This window comes from Crocuta crocuta, unplaced genomic scaffold, assembly GCF_008692635.1.
Source record: "Crocuta crocuta isolate KB4526 unplaced genomic scaffold, BGI_CrCroc_1.0 scaffold262, whole genome shotgun sequence".
In the NCBI taxonomy this organism is placed as follows: domain Eukaryota; kingdom Metazoa; phylum Chordata; class Mammalia; order Carnivora; family Hyaenidae; genus Crocuta; species Crocuta crocuta.
The window spans coordinates 2733051-2756107 of NW_027528869.1; the positions used below are offsets into that span (position 1 = coordinate 2733051).

The 23057-nt window shown below is 38.3% G+C and overlaps 1 protein-coding gene across 1 annotated transcript in view; it reads right to left on the minus strand.

The window, feature by feature from the left end:
- Nucleotides 1–2242: 2242 nt before the first annotated feature.
- LOC144225243 (cytochrome c oxidase subunit 1) overlaps nucleotides 2243–23057 on the minus strand; it is a 61969-nt gene continuing 41154 nt past the window's right edge. Inside the window, 4 exon segments of the mRNA XM_077756413.1 lie at nucleotides 2243–2667; nucleotides 3121–3205; nucleotides 3207–3260; nucleotides 3262–3944. Coding sequence (XP_077612539.1) covers nucleotides 2243–2667; nucleotides 3121–3205; nucleotides 3207–3260; nucleotides 3262–3944 — 1247 coding nt within the window.

A 23057-nucleotide genomic window follows, 5' to 3' on the forward strand; every position in this document is an offset into this window, starting at 1 on the left:
TTTTTACTCCTCTGAAACTAATCAACAGAGCATTTTAGAGAAACACACTAATATTGCCACTAAATTTACATTAAAATTGGACACGTTGTTATCTACTCTACTAAAAAAAGCACATGGTGTATCTATTAATCATTGCTTAATGTTGAATACTAATACATGAAGTTTTCCTAATTAAAGGGCTATTCAGCTCAGACACTGGCACCTTATCATTTAGGTGTTTCATTATTCTTTTGGCATTTGTTAATGGCAGGACTTGCTCGCTATTACTGAAGTCCTTTCAAATCTTATAATTTCTGAACAGTTTTAAAAATGGGAAGAAAAAGAGCTCAATGTATTTTTAATTAAAAAATAGATTTTTATGATAAAACTAGGAGGTGGGCAGGTGGATATCTCTTCTATATTATCTAAAGGAAGTGTAAAAATTATATTTAATATTTATTCTTACAGTATTTATATATTTTTTCTTGATTTTTTTTAAATATAAAACTTTCTGGGTAATCCATGTATTATATTCTCACATCATGGAAATTAATCACACTTCCACTGAGAAGACAAACATGGACATTGGTTTTTTACAGTTAAAAAATAATTTGTGCTGGGGCACCCAGGTGGCTCAGTCGGTTAAGCGTCTGACTTTGACTCAGGTTATGATCTCACAGTTGGTGGATTCGAGCCCCGCATTGGGCTCTGTGCTGACAGCTCAGAGCCTCGAGCCTGCGGATTCTGTGTCTCCCTCTCTCTGTTCCTCCCTTGCTCACACACACGTTCTCTCTCTCTCTCAAAAATAAACAAACATTTAAAAAATGAAAAAAGTAATTTGTGCTTGCAAGGGAAAAATCCATGATTTCCTCTAGTATTCCCTGAGGCCTTGTGCACTGGCCTAGCTGGAGGCTGGTTTATAATGAGCACCGTTTACAGTGAAGTGGATCTCCTTTGGCTTTCCTTACAGAGTGCCGTGATTCACATAAATCAAGCTGTGAGATCAGGGACTAATCAGCCCTGTAGATGTACAACTATAGTCTCTGGAAGAACCAGAAAACACTTTTCAACTGGAATAATAGTAACACAGAAACTGCTCTTGTAAGATGGTGTCATCAGGGAGATACGCCTTTGAGTTTGAAAGCCACTGTTTAAGATTTTTCTGGTTTGTTAGGCAGTAAAATACTAGCGGTCCAGCATTACTTCTCTTAACTAACTTGCATTATTGGCCTTTTATTCTTTGTTGGTTCATTCATTCAGCAGAAAGACACAGTACCAGGTTGTGTGGCAGATACTGATATGCTCAGATAGCATGACCCCTGCCAAAGTGAATTTGTGGTCTAGGGGGAGAGGCAGGCAGACATATGAATAAAGTACTAAGAAAGACCAAAGCAAAAAGCACCAAACTCTGCTGAAGATGTCAGGGAGGACTTCACTGAGGAGCTAACAGTTGAAGAGGAGGAGTAGGCATCACCAGATGGATGAGAATAGCTTATAAGTAAAGGCACAGCATGACAAGAAGCAGGGGTTCTACAGCAAGTAATTTCTACAGAAATTAAGAGTTCTCTGGGGTCAGGCCCCCTCCCCCTACTTCTTGTTAACAACATGTTAAGGAGTTTGGGCTTTTTTCCTCCTGGGGCAGTAACATTGTTTACTGGAGTAGGCTAAAGATCCAACTTATTTTTGCAGGTGATAACTGACAGCCATGTGCTAGATGCTTAGGTTACTGGGCTGTAAGATTGAAATGAGGCTGGAAGCAGGTTTCAGAAGAATCTAAACACTGAATATAGAATCTAGAATGTACCATGTAAGCAATGAAGGCCTCTGAAAGTGTTTGAGGTGGTACGATGAAAAAGTGTTTTCCTTGACACCCGTGTATACACGGAATACTTTTCCTCTAGATTGCTCATGTTCTTTTAGTTCAGAGATAGATTTGGCTTACAAGAGTTTTCATGGGTGGGACACCTTGGTGGCTCAGTCGGTTAAGTGTCTGATTTCAAGTCAGGTCATGATCTCATGGTTCATCTCATGGTTGGTGAGTTCGAGCCCCCCCCGCCCCTTCAGGCCCTGTGCTGACAGCTCAGAGCCTGGAACCTGCTTCAGATTCTGTGTCTCCCTCTCTCTCTGCTCCTCCTCCACTTGTGCTCTGTTTCTCTCTCTCTCAAAAATAAATAAACATTTAAAAAAGATTTTCATAGGCTATGTAATTTGAAAGGTATTGGGGAAGGAAGTTTTGGAGGGTTTGATTCCTTCTTTTCGTATTTTAAGGTTCATAGGCTGCCTCTTCAAATGTATGATTTGGAGGAGGACATGTGTGTCGCCGTTCAAGGTTGGTTGTGGTTACTTCTACTATTGCTACTTCTCATTTGGTTGCGAAGTCTTCTCAGACTATAAAAATTATTAATGTTATTGCTGTTAGTGAAATGAAAGAGCCTATAGAGGAAATTGTATTTCAAGTTAGATCTGCATCTGGGCATTCAGAATAACATCAAGGTATTCTGGATAATCCGAGGAGGTGCTGAGGAAAGAATGTGATGTTAACACCTACAAATATAATGGTGAAATGGATTTTCGCTATGCTGTTATCTAGAGTATATCCTGAAAAATAGGGGGAATCAATGAACAAGCCCTCCTAAAATAGCGATACTGCACATGCTAATAATACGTAGTGGAAGTGAGCTACTACAAGTATGTGTCATGAAGAACAATATCTAATGAAGAGTTTGCTAGTACAATGCCTATTAAACCCCTTACAGTAAATAGGAAAAAAAAAGCCCAGGGCTCACAGCATAGTAGAGGATCATTTAATGTTGCCTCCGTGAAAGGTTAGNAAAGTCTTCTCAGACTATAAAAATTATTATTATTGCTGTTAGTGAAATGAAAGAGCCTATAGAGGAAATTGTATTTCAAGTTAGATCTGCATCTGGGCATTCAGAATAACATCAAGGTATTCTGGATAATCCGAGGAGGTGCTGAGGAAAGAATGTGATGTTAACACCTACAAATATAATGGTGAAATGGATTTTCGCTATGCTGTTATCTAGAGTATATCCTGAAAAATAGGGGGAATCAATGAACAAGCCCTCCTAAAATAGCGATACTGCACATGCTAATAATACGTAGTGGAAGTGAGCTACTACAAGTATGTGTCATGAAGAACAATATCTAATGAAGAGTTTGCTAGTACAATGCCTATTAAACCCCTTACAGTAAATAGGAAAAAAAAAGCCCAGGGCTCACAGCATAGTAGAGGATCATTTAATGTTGCCTCCGTGAAAGGTTAGCGAGTCACCTAAATACTTTTACCCCTGTGGGCATAGCAATGATTCCAGTGGCCGAGGTGAAGTATGCTCATGTGTCAACATCTATTCCCACTGCGGACATGTGGTGAGCTCATACAATGAAACCTAGGAAGTCAATAGATATTATTGCTCAGACTATTCCTACATAACCAAAGGGTTCTTTTTTGCCCGAGTAATAGGTGAAGATATGTGAAATTATTCCGAAATCTGGCAGCAAGATTAAGATGTGGACTTCTGGGTGCCCAAAAAATCAGAACAAGTGCTTATATGGGATAGGATCTCCCCCTCCAGCAGGATCAAAGAAGGTGTTGTTTAATTTTCAGTCTGTCAGTAGTATGGTAATGCCGGCTGCTAATACTGGTAGTGAGAGGAGTAGTGAGACGGCAGTAATTAGGACAGATCAGACAAATAAAGGTGTCAGATATTGAGATATTGCAGGGGGTTTTATGTTGATAATTGTAGTAATGAAATCAATAGCATCTAACATTGAAGAAACATCTGCAAGGTGTAAGGAAAAGACGGTTAGATCCATGGATGCTCCTGCATGGGCTAGACTGCCAGCAAGAAGGGGGTATAGAGTTCATCCAGTCCCTGCACCATCTTCTACTATCGATGCTGCCAGTAGTAGTAGGAGGGATGGGGGAAGGATGGGGGAAGAATAATCTAATAGATTATTTCAAGCCAGTCTCCAATCTTCATTTTAGATGAATCTAATATCAGGTGTTACTAATACTTGGCAGCCAAAATAAAGAGCAAGGAAACCATAGCTATTTCTATAAGCAGATTTTGGAGAGATAAAAGATCTAGAAACTTGCTTGTGAGAGGGGAAGATGGGGAGATAAAGGCAAGTGTCTGGCAAAGTCAATTAAGTACTGTGCATCACTATTATGAGCAGAGCTAAGCTGTGAAACCCCATGTCGGAGTTCTACAATCCTGAGGAAATGTGACTATCATACAGGCTACTGGATGGGAGACAGAACTCTGAGAATCCTTAGAGAAAAATAATTTTTTGCCCTTATATATATAAAGGCTGTAAAATATAATACATCCTCAATCCAATATGTATATATAGGCTCAGTCATATAAAATTGACTATATGTGACTCTTTGACATGCCAAATGGCAATTTCATATGGTTCAAAATAATACACATGCACACACATGTAAGATTATATTTATCAACTTACACATGCATATCATGTTAATGACTAGATATGTATCTAATCTTTATACAGAGAGACAGAGACAGAGAGACAATAGAGGTGGAGAAACAGACATAGAAAAGCACTAAAAAGTTGGCTTGAGTGTTTATTGTGACAATATTCTAAAAATCAAATGTGTTTTATAATAATAAATTCAAATATAATAATTATTAGATTTTTTTAACTCCCAACAAAATGATTTTTTTTAAAGTAGGCTTCATGTCCAGCACAGGGCCCAACACAAGGCTTGAATTCACGACTCTGAGATCATGCCCTGACCTGAGATCAAGAGTCAGTTGCTTAACCAACTGAGCCACCCAGGTTTTCCCCACCCCCCAGCAAAATGATTCTTGTATTTGGAGTGCCTGGGTGACTCAAGTGGTTAAATGCCCGACTTTGGCTCAGGTCATGGTCCATGGCTCAGGTCCATGAATTTGAGACTGCTTTGGATTCTATGTCTCCCTCTCTCTCTGCCCCTCCCTTGCTCGTGTTCTCTCTCTCTCAAAAATAAACAAACATTAAAAAAAATTTTTTTTACTTATTCTCATATTTTAAGGACAGTAGAACAAAGGTATGTTTATATAATGACAAATATTCTGTTTCAAAATTGACTCCTGTGAATTTAATGAGATATATATTGAACTGTCTCCCTGTAGCCTTTCATTTTTCCATGTATCCATGTTCTTTGTGCTACATTCTTTGTAATTTGTTCAGAACTATTCTATAATCTTTTTTGTCAGTTGAGTGTATTCTGCTAGTTAAGTCTTCCATTTAATTTTTAATGTTATTCATTACATTTTCTCATATGTAGAAATTATTTTGGTCTTTTTTCAAAAATGAGTGACCACTTTTAATAATCTCTGGCTCTTTATTTTTTTATTCTTGCTTTAATTTATTTAAACACATCATCGATTCTTACTGTAAATTCTGAGAAGGCGGCTGTCTATGAGGCAGGAAGAAAGTGCTCCAGGAACCAAGAATTGGCAAGAACATTAACCTTGGACTTTCCAGCCCCCACAACTGTGACAAGCTAAACTTCTGTTGTTTAAACCACCCAGTCTATAGTGTTTTATTCCGTCCATCTGAGTTGACTACTATAAAGGTTTATGGTGAAAGGCAAAAATTGCACTTATTTGCAATGTCTTAATTTTTTTTTATTTTTATGGTCCTTTTGACATGGCTATCATCAAACCTTTGTGCACTTTTTCCCAAGGACAGAACAATAACATATTTGTTCCAATCTGTCACTTGAACATGAAGGTAACCCTGCATTTCTATCCAGAGGCTCTGGTTTGAAGGATGGGAAATCAAAACCTCCTAGGCGTCGTCTCATTCCCAGTCAGCGTCCCCTGCCTCTGAGACCCCTTCCACTGTGGCCTCCCGCTCTGCACGGGCTCGAAGGGGCTTCAGGTTGGCTGTTTTCTCTCTACAGTCTGTGCTGTGTAATTCTTTTCTCCTGCCCTCGAGCTCCCTGGTTGGCGCTGAGGCATATGGTAGAAGGGCTTGTTCACAGCCCCAGTGCTTTTACTTGGAAGTATGGGGAACTTAATGTCCTTCCCAATGAATCTTTGGGCTTTGGGAGATAAATTCTCTGTTCCTCTTCCCAAGTCGGTTGTCCTGAGAAATTCAGTGATTTATCCAGTCCCTTGAAATAGTGTCAAAAACCTGTGCAGTTTGCTTGCTACCAAGTGGTGACGAAGGACTTTGTAATCACACATATATTGTTCTCACGTCTACACTACCTCTATTTTTCTTTCCTCCTTCTTTCCTGAGATTGCACTCTCTAATAAAATAATCGCACATGGGCTTTTGTCACAAGCTCTGTTTGCTTGAGTATCTCTGTTTCCTCCAAAAGATGGTTGTAGAGACACTAAGAAATATTCTTAGATGTTTCTAATTTGTTTATCTCAGTTTATCTTCTACAAAGAGCTATTATTAGCTATTTTAGAGATGAGGGAATTTATGTATTTGTTTTTTTATTTGTGTTTTTAGTTATTTTTTAAAAATATTTTTATTTATTTCTAGGAGAGAGAGAGAGAGACAGCATGAGCAGGGGAGGGTCAGAGAAAGAGGGAGATATAGACTCTGAAATAGGCTACAGGCTCTGAGCTGGCAGTCAGCACAGAGCCCGCCGCGGGGCTCGAACCCACGAACCACGAGATCATGACCTAAGCGAAAGTCGGACGCTTAACCAACCACCCAGGCGCCCCTGTTTTTAGTTATTTTTGAGAGAGAGACAGAGTGAGAGCTGGGGAGGGGCAGAGAGAGAGGGAGACACAGAATCTGAACCAGGCTCCCGGCTCTGAGCTGTCAGCACAGAGCCCAGCGAGGCTCAAACTCATGAACTACTCGACCATGACCTGAGCAAAATCGGATGCTTAACAACTGAGCCACCCAGGTGCCCCAAATGAAAGAATTTTAAATTCACCATTTAAAAATAATCTAAAGTAAGAAAGCCATGAAACTTTCATTAATTGTGGACAAATATTTTTCCAGCCTTGACTTTGAAGCTTAATGTAAACACTACCTGAGAGATCTTTTCCATTTAGGGCAAGGAAAGGTAGAAGGGAGTTAAACACATTAAGTATATTTTGTCATTAACAAAGGCAAATGTATGTCTGTTATCATATGCTCCATGGGAATTCAGATAAAAAGGAAATATGTCCCAAACAATGCAGGGAAAAAATGTTCCCATAAATATGACCTTTTTCTTTTCTTTTTAAGTTTATTTATTTATTCTGAGAGATAGCGTGCAAGATGTGGGCTGTGGGGAGCAGAGAGAGGGAGAGAGAAAATCCTAAGCAGGCTCCGTGCCATCAGCACAGAGCTGGATGCAGCGCTTGATGCCGCTAACTGTCTAAGATTATGATCTTAGACGAAATCAAAACCAACCAATGCTTAACAACTGAGCCACCCAAGCACCCCGATATGACCATTTTCCATCATGAAGTAGCAGCAAGCTATCATGAGAGGTGGTTGTTGCCGTTTTGCCTTCTTGGTTATTTGTAAAGTAACAACTGAAGTTTAGAACTGTCGGGGGATTAATGGTGAGAACAAACTAATACACAACCTTAGAAAGGTCATTTGACCACTGCTGGGTGAAAATACATGGCATGATGAACATTAATGACTTTCTACTATTGTGTTAGGGACATGGAAAATAGTCACAAAAGACAGGTTTCTGATAGGGATGCTAGTGAAATTGATCTGAGTATGACATTCAGAGAACAGGGCATTGAAAGAAAACCTTTATTAAGTTTGAACATCAATGCTAAAATGCAATATTTCTTCTTAAGTGTTCTATCTTTCCCTATTTAAAGAACAATGCAAATGGAATTATAAAAATAATATTCCATTGTATGCATATACTAAATTATGTTTCTACATTTATCTTGATGAAAATTTTGGGTGGTTCCACTTTTTAACCATTTTGAATAATATGCTGTGAACATTCTGTATAAATTTTTGGTGGACATGTTTAGATTTCTCTTGGACATATATTTATGAGTGAAATTTAACATGGTAAGGTACTGTCAAATTATTTTCCAAAATTGCCATACTATTTTACATTCCCACCAGCAACGTATGGGGGTTCCAAATTCTTCACATTATTGGCAACACTTGTTGTTGTCTGTCTGTTTTTAATTTTTATTTTTTATTGTCTGTCTTTTGATCATAGCCATCCTAGTGGGTGTGAATCGTTATCTCATTGTGGATTTGACTGGTATTTCCTTAATGACAAATGGATTTGAGCATCTTTTTATGGATTTTTTAATAACTTCTTTATCTTCTTTAGAAAAATGTTTATTCAAATCTTCTGTCCATTTTCATTGGGTTACTTAACTTTTTATCACTGAGTTGTTATGTAGTCTTTACATATTTGGGTTACAAGTCCTTTGTCATATATATGACTTGCGAATATTTTTTTCCCTTTCTGTAGTCTCTTTTGTGATGTCTTTGTCTGCTTTTGGAACCATGGTAATATTGGCCTCACATTGAGTTACAAAGTGTTCCCTCCTCTTCTATTTTCTTTGGACATGTGTGTAGAATTGGTACTATTTCTCTTTGTTTGGTAAAACTCATCATGAAGCCACCTGGGCTTGGGATTTTTTAATTACTGGAAATTCTGAAATTACAAATTCAATCTCTTTACTTAGTATAGGTCTGTTCCAATTTTGTATTTCTTCCTGAATCACTTTTGGTATTTTGTGTTTCTATAGGAATTTGTCAGTTTCATCTACATTTTCTAATCCGTTAGCATGAGTTGTTCATAGTATTCTCCTATAATCCTTTTTCTCCTTACAGCTGTAAGTTCAGTGGTAGTCTTCCCTGTTATTATTCCTGATTTCAGTAATTTGAATATCCTCTCTTGATTTCTTGGTCACTCTAGCAAAGTTTTATTCATTTTGTTGATTTCTTCAAAGACCCAAATTTGGTGTTAGATTTTCTCTATTGCTTTTTGAATTTCTATTGCATGTATTTATGCTCTGACTCGTTTTTAGGTTTATTTATTTATTTTGAGAGACAGAGAGAAACAGAGGGAAGGCAATCGTGAGCAGGCAGGGGCAAAGAGAGAGAGAGAGAGAGAGAGAGAAGCAGCAGCAGGCTCTGCGCTGTCAACACAGAGCCCAACATGGGGCTTGATCTCATGAACCATGAAATCGTGACCTCTGCTGAAATCAAGAGTAGAACGCTTAACCAACTGAGCCACACAGGCATGCCTATGCTCTAACTTTTAAGCTTCTTTTCTTCTTTTTGCTTGCTTTAGGTTTAGTTTGCTCTTTTTTCACCCAGTTTTTAAGGTAGAAGATAACACCATTGATTAAAAGTCTTTCTTCTTTTTCAATATAGATGGATGTTCACAGCCATAAATTTCCCTCTAAGCATTATTTTAGCTGCATTCCATAAGTTTTAAATGTTGCATTTTAGTTTTCATTCATTTCAAAGAATTTTAAAACTTTACTTGTTATTTATTCTTTGACCCATTTGTTATTTGGAAGTGTGCTGTTTAATGTCCACATTTTTGTGAATTCCTCAAATTTCTCTTTATTACTGATTTCAAATTTAATTCTATTGTGCTTAAAGAACATGCTTTGTGTGATTTCCATTCTTCTAAGTTTACTGAGGCTTGTTTAATTACCCAACATATTGTCTCTCTTACAGAATATTCTATGTACAATGAAGAAAAATGTGTATTCTGTTGCTGTTGGATGGAGTGTTCTATGGGTGTTTTGGGGGTCTAATTGGTTCATAGTATTGTCAAGTCATCCGTTTCCTAGTTAATCTTCTACTTAGGCATCCAATCCTATCCATTTTTGAAGGTGAGATATTAAATTCTTCATCTATGATTCTGAATTGTCTATTTCTCCTTTCAATTTTATCAGCTGTAACTTACTGTTTACATGGTTTCTTGCCCCTCACCTTTTTAACTTTCAGCCTATTTTTTTTAATGTTTGTTTGTTTTTGAGAGAGAGAGAGAGAGAGCGAGAGAGTGAGAGAGAGAGAGCAGGGGAGGGACAGAGAGAGGTGGAGAGACAGAATCTGAAGCAGGCTCCAGGCTCTGAGCAGTCAGCCCGGAGCCTGACGCAGGGCCTGAAGTCAGGAGCTGTGAGATCATGACCTGAGCTGAAGTCGGACACTTAACAGACTGAGCCACCTGGGTGCCCCAACTTTTAACCTATGTATGTCCTTAAGTTTAAAGTGTCTCTCTTCTATACAGCATATAGTTGGGTCATTTAAAAAATCTATTTTGTCAGTATCTGCCTTTTGGGTAGGGAGCTTCAGGTAGGATTTATATAGATGATTATGCTAATTGTTCTTTACATCTTTTTGCATCTTTATTTCTATGTTCTGCCATTACAAATGTTTTTGTGTGAAGCAGATATTTTCTAGTTGCCATTTTAATTATTTTATTTTTTAATTATAATTTTTGGTTATTTCCTTAGTGGCTGCCCTGAGATTATAGTTAACACCTTAATTTAAAATAATCTAGGGTTGTCTGGGTGGCTCAGTTGGTTAAACGTCCAACTTTGGCTCAGGTCATGATCTCACAATTTGTGAGTTCAAGCCCTGCATCGGGCTCTGTGTTGACAATTTGGAGCCTGGAGCCTGCTTCGGATTCTGTGTCTCCCTCTCTCTCTACCCTTTGCCCGCTCAGACTCTGTCTCTCTCTCTTTCAAAACTAAACGTTAAAAATAATAAATAAAATAATATAATTTGGATTAATAGTATCAAAAATTGGCTTCAATATAGCTCTATTTTCTATTTCTTCTTGTGGGATTATTAATTTGTGCAGATAATATCTTCATATACTATAAGCCCGCTAGCACAGTTTTAAAATTGTTGTTCCAAGTAGTTGTCTTTTAAATAATACAGAAGAAAAAAATGGTACAAAATTAATTTTATATTGCTTTTTATATTTACCTATATAGTTTCCCTTATATTTCTTTTTGTGGCTTGAACATCTAGCGCTCTTTCATTTCAGCCTGAAAACTTGCTTTAGTAAATCTTGTAGGGTAAGTCTTCTAATTACAGGTTCTCTCAATTTTTGTTTATGTGAGAATAATACAATTTCTCCTTTATTTTTGAAAAATGATTACCCTGAATATAGAATTCATGGTTGACTCAGCATTTTGAAATTAAGAAATTTTTTAAATGTTTGTTTATTTTTGAGAGTGAGACAGAGTGCAAGTGGGGGAGGGGCAAAGAGAGAGGGAGACACAAAATCCAACCTGTCAGCACAGAGCCTGATGTGGGGCTCAAACTCATAAACTGTGAGCTCATGACCAGAGCCAGAGTCCAATGCTTAACCGACTGAGCTACCCAGATGTCCCTCTGTCAGCTTTTTGAATTTTCATCTCATTGTCTTTTGTCTCCCTGGCTTCTAATGAGAAATCATCTGTCAGCTTTATTAAGAATCTCTTGTACATGGTGAATCATTTTTCTCTTGCTGATTTTAAGATTCTTTCTTTGTCTTTTGACAGATTGAGTAAATATGGATCTCCTTCACTTCCCTTACTTAGAATTTAAGATTCTTGGATGTATAGATTGATGTTTTTCATCAAATTTGGGAAGTTTTGTGACTATGAATACCTCCAATATTGCCTCTGCCCCTCCCTCCCTCTCCTCTGCTCTGGGATTCCCATTTGGCATATTTTGGTGTGCTTGACGATGCCCCACAGCTCCTTGAGATCTTGTTCATTTGTCTTCAGACATTTTTCTTTCTGTTCCTTAAACTAGGTAATCTTAATTGACCTACCTTTAAATTTTTCTTTTATGTTTATTTTATTTTGAAAGAGAGAGATACAGCGTGATTGAGGGAGGTGCAGAGAGAGAGGGAGACACAGAATCCAAAGCAGGCTCCAGGCTCCAAGCTGTCAGCACAGAGCCCAATACAGGGCAAGAACCCACAAACCATGAGATCATGACCTGAGCCAAAGTTGGACGCTTAGCCAGCTGAGCCACCCAGGCACTCTCACCTACATTTAAATTTGCCAATTCTTTCTTCTGCAAGCTCAAATCTGTTGTAAACTCCACTGGTAAATTTTTCATTTCAGTCACTGTACTTTCAATTCTAGAATTTCTACTTGGTTCCTAAATTTTTTTAAAAATTCCTTTATTGATATTCTTTGGTGAAGCATTGTTGTCATACTTTAATTCTTTAGACATAATTTTCTTTAGTTTTTTCAATATATTAATAATAGCTAATTTAAAATTTGTGTCTAATATGTCTAAAATCTGGATCCCATCAGGGACAGTTTCTATTCATAACTTTTTTCCTGCATTTGAGCCATAATTTTCCCTTTGGAAAGTGTATATTTAAGATGATATAATATGGCAAATCTGGAATTCAAGTCCCTTCCCCATGATGTGTCGTTAGTTTTTATTGTTACTGCTGCTGCATTTATTTCTCTCTTTTTTTTATGTTTATTTATTTTTGAGAGAGAGACAGAGACAGGGACAGGGACAGAGAGTGAGCAGGGGAGGGTCAGCGAGAGAGGGAGACAGAATCTGAAGCAGGCTCAGGCTCTGAGCTGTCAGCACAGAGCCTGAGGCAGGGCTTGAACCCACAAACCATCAGATCGTGACCTGAGCGGAAGTCGGGAGCTTATCAGACTGAGCCATTCGGGTGCCCTAGGATTTACTTCTTTATTGAGGCAGGGGTTGTTTAGTGACTTTCTGGGACTAATTCTGAAAAGTCTGTGTTCCCTGTGATGGTCAGCCACTGAAGTCTATTATGAACTAAGTGGTCAGGAAATGACTGGTCAGATATTTTCTTAAATGCCTTGAGGCAGTAAGTCTTCTACCCTCTCTCAAGGAACTTCACTTGTGTTGGGGAACTAACTCCAGCATCGCTCAGGCCATGTATAATTCTGCCTTTGCCTTTACTTCCTGCTTGTATAGTGTCTCAAGACCAGCCAGAGACGAGAGATTGGGGCACTCCTGGGTCCTTCCTCACAGGGGCACAGCCCTGCTAATATATGCGGCCTTCCAAATCCTTGGCAATATATCAGATTTTTTCAAAGACCCCAGTGAACATCTCCTTGCCAGCCCTTCCGTTTATTTTTCTGTGCAGGGTCTTGTTTGCCCCAACTGATGCAGACATCAAACAATCTCTGTTGGTTGTTTCCCACATATACCCCGGAGGTAGGGCTTTTGAACTCTGATCAGGCCAAATAATGACAATGCCTTTTGAATAAAGATTTTACACAAAGTTTTGAGATGGATCAAATAGTGATAGCGCTCTGGGCATGGAACTCTTTGAGGAGCTCTGAATTTGGCCTGCCCTCATGCTTCATAGCTCGGAGGTTGTTGTTTTACAAGCTACTGCAGAACTGGGTCATAGGGCATGGGGGTAGGTCAAATTTAAGAGCCATAAATTTTATTCTTACTGAGGTTCAGCAATTTCCTTTTTTTGGAATAATCACTCCGCAGATTGTTGCAAGTCTTTGGTTAACTTTTGGAATTCTGAAAAAATTGATTTGTACGATTTTTCCCCTTGTTTTCATTGCTTTTATGAAGGAGTGGGCTGACTCTAATATCCTGGACATTCCAAGTCCCTAGCTCTTATTTTTACCTATTCCTTTCCCAATATTTTCATGACCCAGTTTCTATTTGGGAAAAGTATTCCTCCCAATGGTTATTAGTCTTATCTTGGGATTATTCTGTGCCATTCCTAAAGCAGGAAATAAACATACAGTGTGTGAAAATATTTTCAAGATGCAATTATTAACAAATGTCTGTATCAATCAGCATGTTCTCTGATTTGATATCCTCATTCTCTTCCTTCAACCAATTGTTCTTTGAATTTTTGTAGTGATTATCTTTGAAAAAGAATGATGAAGAGTACTGATTCTCACTTTCTAGAACGTATACACACGTGAGTACAAAAATGCACACTGTTTCTAATATATTCATTGGCCTGAGTCCCTACGACCTTCTGGAACACAAACAAAAAAATTCTTCTCTTAGCATTTCCTAATGCATTTGTTTATAATTATTGTTTCTATATTTTTTAACATCTTTGTATCTGAGAGAATTTATCTTTAGTAATAACCAAAAAAGATGAAATCAACATTTATTGAGTGCTGATTAAATGTCAGTTACTAAGATCCAAAAATGATTTGTGCATAATAAATGTCTAATAATTATACTTCGAATAAATACTACTTCACCTATTTTTATTTTAGCCTTCTTTACTGTATCCTTAATTTTTAACAGATACACATTGCCCTCAACAAGGAACTGGAAGAATTTGAAAATATGTTACACTCACAAAATAACAGAGTGCGTAGGAAAAAAAGATGAAAAAGTACTGCTGAAACTAACAATAGATTCAAAGTAGACCTCGGGAAACTTTAGACATCTCTCAGTTTCTACCACGCTTATTTTCTGCCTCTCCAAAACATCCTTTGGTATGAAACAAGATAAAACAACTGGTAAAGATTTGTTTCTTGGGCCTCAACCATGATGCCAATCTCAGCACCCAAATTACTTCCTTCTCCTGTCCTACTGTGTGTTTGTCACGGGACAATTTGTCCTCGCCATGCTCGCATTCATATCCAAGGCAGCAAAGCCCATGTTCAATGTCATGCTCCGTAATTACGCTTGTTTCTCGGAAGCCCCTGTGCCCACTTAGCATTTTAGATATGGATCCGAACATGGTAACAGTTTCTCATTGGTACTTTAATTGCTTCCGTTTTGATTTTTTTCCATGTGTTTTAACTAGATTCCTTGTAAAACATCTGGAGACGCTAATTACTGCCTGTCCTACAAACTTATACTCCGGTTTGCCCTTGTGACAGTCATGTCATTAACTGACTCAAAACCAACTCTAATTAATCGACTGACAAATAAAGATGGTCCACCTGCCTGTCCCAGTCTTAGTCCGAGTCCAGCACAAAATAATATCCTTTGCAGCACTGCCTGTGAAAGTCCTGGGCACTAACAGGACAGTCTACTTAGTTCTCAGGCTAAATTACCATGGAAAATGAAGTACGGTAAAACCTTGGATTGCAAGTAACTCGTTCTGAGAGTGTTCTGCAAGAGGAGCAAACATTTCTAATGCATTTTACCTTGATAAACGACCGACGTGTTGCAATATGAGTAGTATGTGATGCTGAGCTGATGCTCAGCACGTGATCACCACTGAGGCGATGGTTCTTGAAATTAGCTTTGGTATAGAAGTGCTTTGGATTATAAGCAAGTTTCTGGAACAAATTATGCTCACAAACCAAAGTTTTACTGTATTTTCATATTTCAAAATCTATATCTGGCTTATCTTCAGGGGTAGGTTCAATTCACAAGCCACGAGGGAAAGTCCTGTGTATGTGTGTTGTGCCCATCCCCCTAGGGAAAGTCCTGTGTATGTGTGTTGTGCCCATCCCCCACACCCAACAGCTTATTAGCGAAGAAAACGCCTTGCACCGTATTTCACTTTCAAGCAGTTAGCTTTACTGTTTTGGCTGCATTCCAATCTGTGTAATTATACTGTCCTCCCTCTTAAAGAAAAATAAAATCCCACCAAATCATAGTGGTTTTAATTAGAGAAGTTACTCGTTCCTTCCTCCTTTAAGACAAACAAGGAGCTATCAAATCGTATTCTCACTGCTGTATAGCAGTTGTGGTCAAACCAGAGGGTTTGCGTTTAACAAGAGGAAGGAGTTTGCTAATTAGTTCCATAATGGACTTCAGAGCCTGGCCCATAAAAGGCATGATGGGAGTAGAATGGGGTATTTCTGTACAAATGGGTCCTGCTGTATAGAGAGAGAAAAAAGTGAAGTTCTCTCCAGCTTGTTCTGCTTAGCCCCCAAGATGCATGTTAATCAGAGATCTCTATTTTTATGATTTGATTTTTTGGAAACATTTATTTATCTATTTTGAGAGAGAGAGTGCGAGAGTCCACAAGCGCGGGAGGGACAAAGGGGGACTCCCAAGCAGGCTCCACACTTAGCACGGAGCCTGAACCGGGCTCCAGGTTCTGACTTCTCACGATCATGAGATCATGACCTGAGCTGAAGACAAGTCAGATGCTCAAGTGGCTGAGCCACCCAGACGCCCTGGATATCTCAAATTTTAAATTGCATCCAACATGCTAAGAAGTCAGGAACCACTGTCAGCACACACGATTGGGTGGTTCATTAGGAATATACGTCGGGGCGCCTGGGTGGCCCAGTCGGTTGAGCGTGCGACTTCGGCTCAGGTCACGATCTTACGGTTTATGGGTTCGAGCCCCGCGTCGGGCTCTGTGCTGACAGCCAGCTCAGAGCCTGGAGCCTGCTTCAGATTCTGTGTCTCCCTCTCTCTCTGACCCTCCCTTGCTCACGCTGTATCTCTCTCTCTCAGAAATAAATAAAACATTAAAAAAAAGGAATATACATCAACATTAATATATCTTAAATGTTTGACACACAGAATCTTTAAGGACCGTTTAATGAACAGAATGTCTTTTAAAGGAGCTCATAATTTAAAGAATTTTGCAAAGTGAAAGTGCCTTAAAATACCATTTAAATTTATTATAAATTAATAAATGTATTATAATTTATTTGCCATTAAGTTATTAATTAATGACATTAATAAAGAATATAGTTTGTTAATAATATTCACTGGTAATATTTATTATTAGTTATTAAACTAATAGCTACTTTGTTATTAGTTATTAAATAAATTATTGTACATGTGTATTATGTATTAATTATTATAGCATCACAAACACACATACATATAATATATGCCAGGCCTAATGAATGAGGTTTATTATTCTCCTATGATCAGGTGTTTAAAGAATGTAAGCTTGAGGTGTTTCTATCTATTTTACATTAAGAAATTACTTGCTGGTTGTAAAGTGTTACAACTTTTACCAGATATCATTTCTTTCTAATTATAAATATAATATTCATTGTATAAAACTTGGAAAATCATTATCTCACCAACTTGAAAAAGCTAATATGAGCAGTTTGGTGAGGATCTATCCATATTATAATCTCCATCACAATCAACATCCCATTTATTTTTTTATTTCACAATATATCATCACCATTTTCCAGGTTGATTTGCAGCATTATTGTTTTTGCTTGCCAAGTACAAACATGTCACAACTTACAGTCTCTGGTTGTTGGAAATGTAGGCTTCTTCAGTTTTTTAACATTCTGAGTAGTGCTTCAGTGAACATTGTTCGTATGTATCATTGCATTTATCTTTGACAAAGGCTTTGTGTCATTTTTGATTAATCCCATATGTATAGACTCCTACGTGGAATTACTGGGTGAACTGCATGTATGTTTTTGTGCGTTTTAATTTTTAATGCCACTTGCTCTTAAGAAGTTTATAGAAATTTTGCCTGCATCATCGCCAACAAAGAGAATTATGATTTATTTTTATCTTTCTGTGACTCTGAAAGGCAGAATAGTGAGGTTTTTTTTACATGTGCCTGATTTAAAAAAATTAACATTTATTTATTTTTGAGAGAGACAGAGAGAGAGACAGACACAGAGAGACAGAACGTGAGCAGGGGAGAGGGTGGTGGGCAGAGAGACAGGGAGACACAGAATCCAAAGTAGGCTCCAGCTTCCAAGCTGTCAGCACAGAGCCTGATGTGGAGTTTGAACTCACAAATATGAGATCATGACTTGAGCCAAAGTTGGATCCTTATTCAATGAGCCACCCAGGCGCCCCGTGCCTGATTTTTTTTTTTTTTTAACATTTTATTTATTTCTGAGAGAGAGAGACAGCACGAGCAGGAGAGGATCCGAGAGAGAGGGAGACACAGAATCTGAAACGGGCTCCAGGCTCTGAGCTGTTAGCACAGAGCCTGACATGGGGCTTGAACCCATGAACCATGAGATCAGGACCTGAGCCGAAGTCAGTTGCCCAACCGACTAAGCCACCCAGGCGCCCTTGTGCCTGATTTTTTAAATTAAGTTTTTTATTTTAATTCCAGTGTAGTTCCCATACACTTCACATATTAGTTCCAAGCATACAATAGAGTGATTCAACAATTGTATACATTACTCAGTGTTCATCATGGTAAGTAACCTCCTTCACCTATTTCACCCATCCCCCCACTGACCTCCCCTCTACTATGCTTTATTTTAAATGAGTACCCTCAGTTAAAGTTATTTTTTTCAACAAGAACATTTTTACGTGAAGCACATACCTCAGAATACATCGTTCTAAAAGATACATATATAAAACATTCTATCCAAGAAAAATCGAATACACATTTTCTTATCAAGAAATGCCAGTTTCTTTATAAATTTCTGTAATATTCACTAAGGGTTATCATGCCTTTTGTTCACTTGTAGTTTATATTTAGGAATCACTAATTAATTCCTTTGCATATTTTTTCTATTGAAGTAATCCTCCTTTGAATTGATTTGCAAAATTGCTTTATGTATTACATGTATCAAGAATATAAAAAATTAAGACTACTGTCATTCATGTATAGCTTAGCTTTTAAATTTATATATAATAAAATCAAACATATGGAAGGTTAGAAAATGTATGCCTAAATTTAGAATTATGTTTTGAGAAGTTGTCTACATGATACAATTAAATTAATATTCAATATTATTTTTAAAAACTATTTTGCACTTTTAATTTGCATTTAAGACTTCAACCACTTTGGGATTTATTTTGGTATTACAGATTTTTTTCCCACTGAATTCGTTATGACAGACTTGAAGTTGCTATTCATAGAGTTGTTTGCTGCTTATTATTTTTTTTAATAACTGATCAATTCAAACATAAAGGAGGTTGGAACTTTAGGAATGCAGAACAATAGGGTGGGAAACATTCCAATTTTCCTTTAAAATATTTTAAATGCTTGTGCTAATTTTTGTGAAGATCTCAATTTATACAAAGCCTTTGTCCACAAGAATTTTACTCAAAGAACTTCTGCTAAAATATGTGTCACATAACTGAAATAACATATATGCTTATCTTAATCTTTGAGGAGGAAGCGAACTTAAATTTTTTATTGTTGATTGGTATCCCTCAGTTTTCACTTGTCAGAATTTTCCAGATTCTGTGTAGTTGTCTTAGTTATATTATCAATATAATATGTAAGGAAACTTTAGAGGCTGAAAATCACTTTTCACTGTATAAGTAGTTTTGTTGTAACCAGTAAACCAATGAGGAAAGAAACATGAGCTACAGTCTATGTTAGGTATCAAATTTATAATCTAAGAATTCTAATAGAATATTTTAACTAACCCGTCATTTTTTCCCCCCAATTTAGGACATCTTTCAAAGGAGATAAAATTGGATAATTGTTTAAACAAGCCATGAGGCTATACAGAGATTTCACATCTTACCTGGTTGGTTTACAGTAAGCTCTCTCTATACCTTTGATTATTGGCATATTGATAAGAGCAGGTAAATGAGAAAGTTAAAGTTGAAGTTGAAGACTTTCAGGTCAAGGACTATTTCCTTCCCTTTCGCACCTTTTCAGTTTTGAGTCATTTTTAATTATGGGGTGTGTCTCCTTAATACACACAAACGCAAAGAAATCTTCCTTCTCATTGCAGATTACGTGTTCACTGAACCTTTCCAATTTCCAACCCTTCCACAATTCTCCTCTTAATTTTCGTTTTATAGAAATTATCTTGACTGGAAACCCAATTAAAACTCCTTTCAAAATGTGCAGCAGTCCCCTTCACACCCACAGGGTGGTTAGAGAATTAATGAAGCACTAAATTGGCAAGCTAAGCTTCATCCATCTGGCAGGCTTCTTCAGTGGGAGAGAATTTGCCACCTCAGGGCTGCCCTGCCCCGGGATTTCAAGCCCCCACGGGGATTGCCCATAGAGGAGAATGTGAATTTGGGATCTCTGTCTTCCCTCCCACACACTCCAACCTCCCACAGCAGATATACTTTATTTTCAACCAAGGGACAACCCTCTTTATCATCTCAGAAATATACCAGGCTATGTAACTACTTCTAAGAACTAGAGATGTAATGATAGGCAAGAATTATACGACTTCTAACACTCTCAGTGCTTCGTCTTGAGAGACACGTTTTCAAAGAAACAGGAATGATGGAGACGTCTACCTAGAGGATAAATCCAGGCTCATTAGTAGACTTCACATGTATCTATCCTTCCTGACATTTATTCATTCATTTCCAACAACATATTTATTCAACAGTATTTGTTCGAGTTCCGCTCTGGGCTATGTCCTGTTCTAGGTGCTGAGGATGCAGCAGTTTTTAAAGCAGACAAACATGCCTGCTTAAATTGTAGAAATAGAGAGTCAACAAATAAGACCAATGAGTAAGTTGTATAGTGCTTTTTTTTTTAATTTTTTTTTAATGTTTTTATTTATTTCTAGGAGAGAGAGAGAGAGAGACAGCGTGAGCAGGGGAGGGTCAGAGAGAGAGGGAATCACAGACTCCGAAACAGGCTCCAGGCTCTGAGCTGGCAGTCAGCACAGAGCCCGACGCGGGGCTCGAACCCACGAACCGCGAGATCATGACCTAAGCGAAAGTCGGACGCTTAACCGACTAAGCCACCCAGGCGCCCCCGTTGTATAGTGCTTTAATGGCAGAAGTGCTAAGGGGGAAAGTAAAGCAAGGAAAGGTGCTGGAAAGTAATGAGGAGATATTAAACTAAATCCTTATATCGAGTGCCCAGGAGTGCTTCGCTGAGGGGTAAGTGGTTGGAAGAAGGGGTAAGAGATGAGCCCATCCAGGATCTAGGGTTCCTTAAGACCACCGCTGGGGCTAAGGGGGTGTAGCCAGTGTAGAAACAGCAGTATAATCAAAATTAGATTCAAAATTCTTGGCAAAGATAGAAGCAAGTGGTCAAAGCTGGGAAAGTGAGGCAGAGCAGGGACAAAGCTTAATTGTGCAAAGGAAAAGAAGTCAAGTCCAAAGAGGGATAACTATAAAGGATAAAGATAAAGGATAGGTCAAAATTCAGAAGTCAAGAGATTTAGTAACCAACCCATTGAAAATGTTACTGTCTCTGGATCCCAGGCCAGACATCTCTAACTACAGTGACTTGGCATTGCAGTAGCAAAACTTGGTATATCAATCTCTTCAAAGAGCATGTTTATATTATTCAATTAATGGCGTCAGTGATTCTAGGATTCAAGCGTACGGCTCAGCAATATAATATGTACCACTGTTGCAGAACAAAATTATTCACTCNGAGAGAGAGAGAGAGACAGCGTGAGCAGGGGAGGGTCAGAGAGAGAGGGAATCACAGACTCCGAAACAGGCTCCAGGCTCTGAGCTGGCAGTCAGCACAGAGCCCGACGCGGGGCTCGAACCCACGAACCGCGAGATCATGACCTAAGCGAAAGTCGGACGCTTAACCGACTAAGCCACCCAGGCGCCCCCGTTGTATAGTGCTTTAATGGCAGAAGTGCTAAGGGGGAAAGTAAAGCAAGGAAAGGTGCTGGAAAGTAATGAGGAGATATTAAACTAAATCCTTATATCGAGTGCCCAGGAGTGCTTCGCTGAGGGGTAAGTGGTTGGAAGAAGGGGTAAGAGATGAGCCCATCCAGGATCTAGGGTTCCTTAAGACCACCGCTGGGGCTAAGGGGGTGTAGCCAGTGTAGAAACAGCAGTATAATCAAAATTAGATTCAAAATTCTTGGCAAAGATAGAAGCAAGTGGTCAAAGCTGGGAAAGTGAGGCAGAGCAGGGACAAAGCTTAATTGTGCAAAGGAAAAGAAGTCAAGTCCAAAGAGGGATAACTATAAAGGATAAAGATAAAGGATAGGTCAAAATTCAGAAGTCAAGAGATTTAGTAACCAACCCATTGAAAATGTTACTGTCTCTGGATCCCAGGCCAGACATCTCTAACTACAGTGACTTGGCATTGCAGTAGCAAAACTTGGTATATCAATCTCTTCAAAGAGCATGTTTATATTATTCAATTAATGGCGTCAGTGATTCTAGGATTCAAGCGTACGGCTCAGCAATATAATATGTACCACTGTTGCAGAACAAAATTATTCACTCTCTTCTCATTCAGGCAAATGTGTATGGACTTCAAAAATTCAGAGAAAGTTTTGGTGCAGGTATTCAACACGACTGCTAAGACTTAATGAATCCTACAAATCAGCCCCCTCCTTCCCTGTCAGACAAGGATAACTCCCCTGTAAGTTTAATTACAATCAAGAGCCTGGATTACTAGGCTGGTGTGTGGAATGTGCTCCTCTCCTTCCAACATGAGAGCTCCTCTGTCAGCACTGCCTTGATCTGTCAGGATATAGAAATAGAAAATTCAGCAATTACAATGAAATAGACAGAAAGTTGATAAATGAGGTTTGGGACCAAAGCATTTAGAAACCCACAGAAATCAATTATGGTAAATATTTCCAGAAAACCCACCTGACATTCCTTTGAGAGCTTTTACTGTAGTGATTTATTTGTAGAGCAAGAAGCCAAGAAAACACTTTTTTTCCACCCGGGAAATGCACCAGTTCTGTAATAATGAATATTCACGTAGATCCTGATAACCTGGCTCTTTTACATATGCTTAGAGGTTTGTTTTATCTCCTGGCGCCTGCATCATATTGCACTCTTTATGACCCGGAGTGAAGCCTCAAAAATGTCTCATATGTCATATTCCCAGATCTTTTTGTGATTTTTTAGGTAGATCACACTTTTCCTTCTGTATTGTACAATGGTCAATTTCAGTGTTTTCCAGAATTCTGAAGTAACGTAGACTTAAGAAGTGTAATGGATGGTTCTCCAGTGTCATCTCGTTTCAGCTGCTGCCAGTTTCACTGACTTATGTGTGGTGTATATGCAAGTATTTTCATATACATAATATTCTGGTGTCACCAAGTGTCTATGAGTTTGTGAATTCTGTCATTAAGGGAGCTCCTCGAGTCTCAGTAAAGCCAGTAAAATGAACGTGATGCCAGTGCCGGCCTTTCCGTCTTGGTTTGCAGAAACTTTAAATGAGCAGTAATCACATTTATTTGCAAAGAGCCTTAATCCATCATGATTATTTTTTGTTTGTCAACCTAAGTTTGATCTTAATGAATCCTTTTACTTAGGTAGTATGAGTCACATTAATTTTTTTTGCTAATCAGATCAAACCACTAACACATATTTAGCTT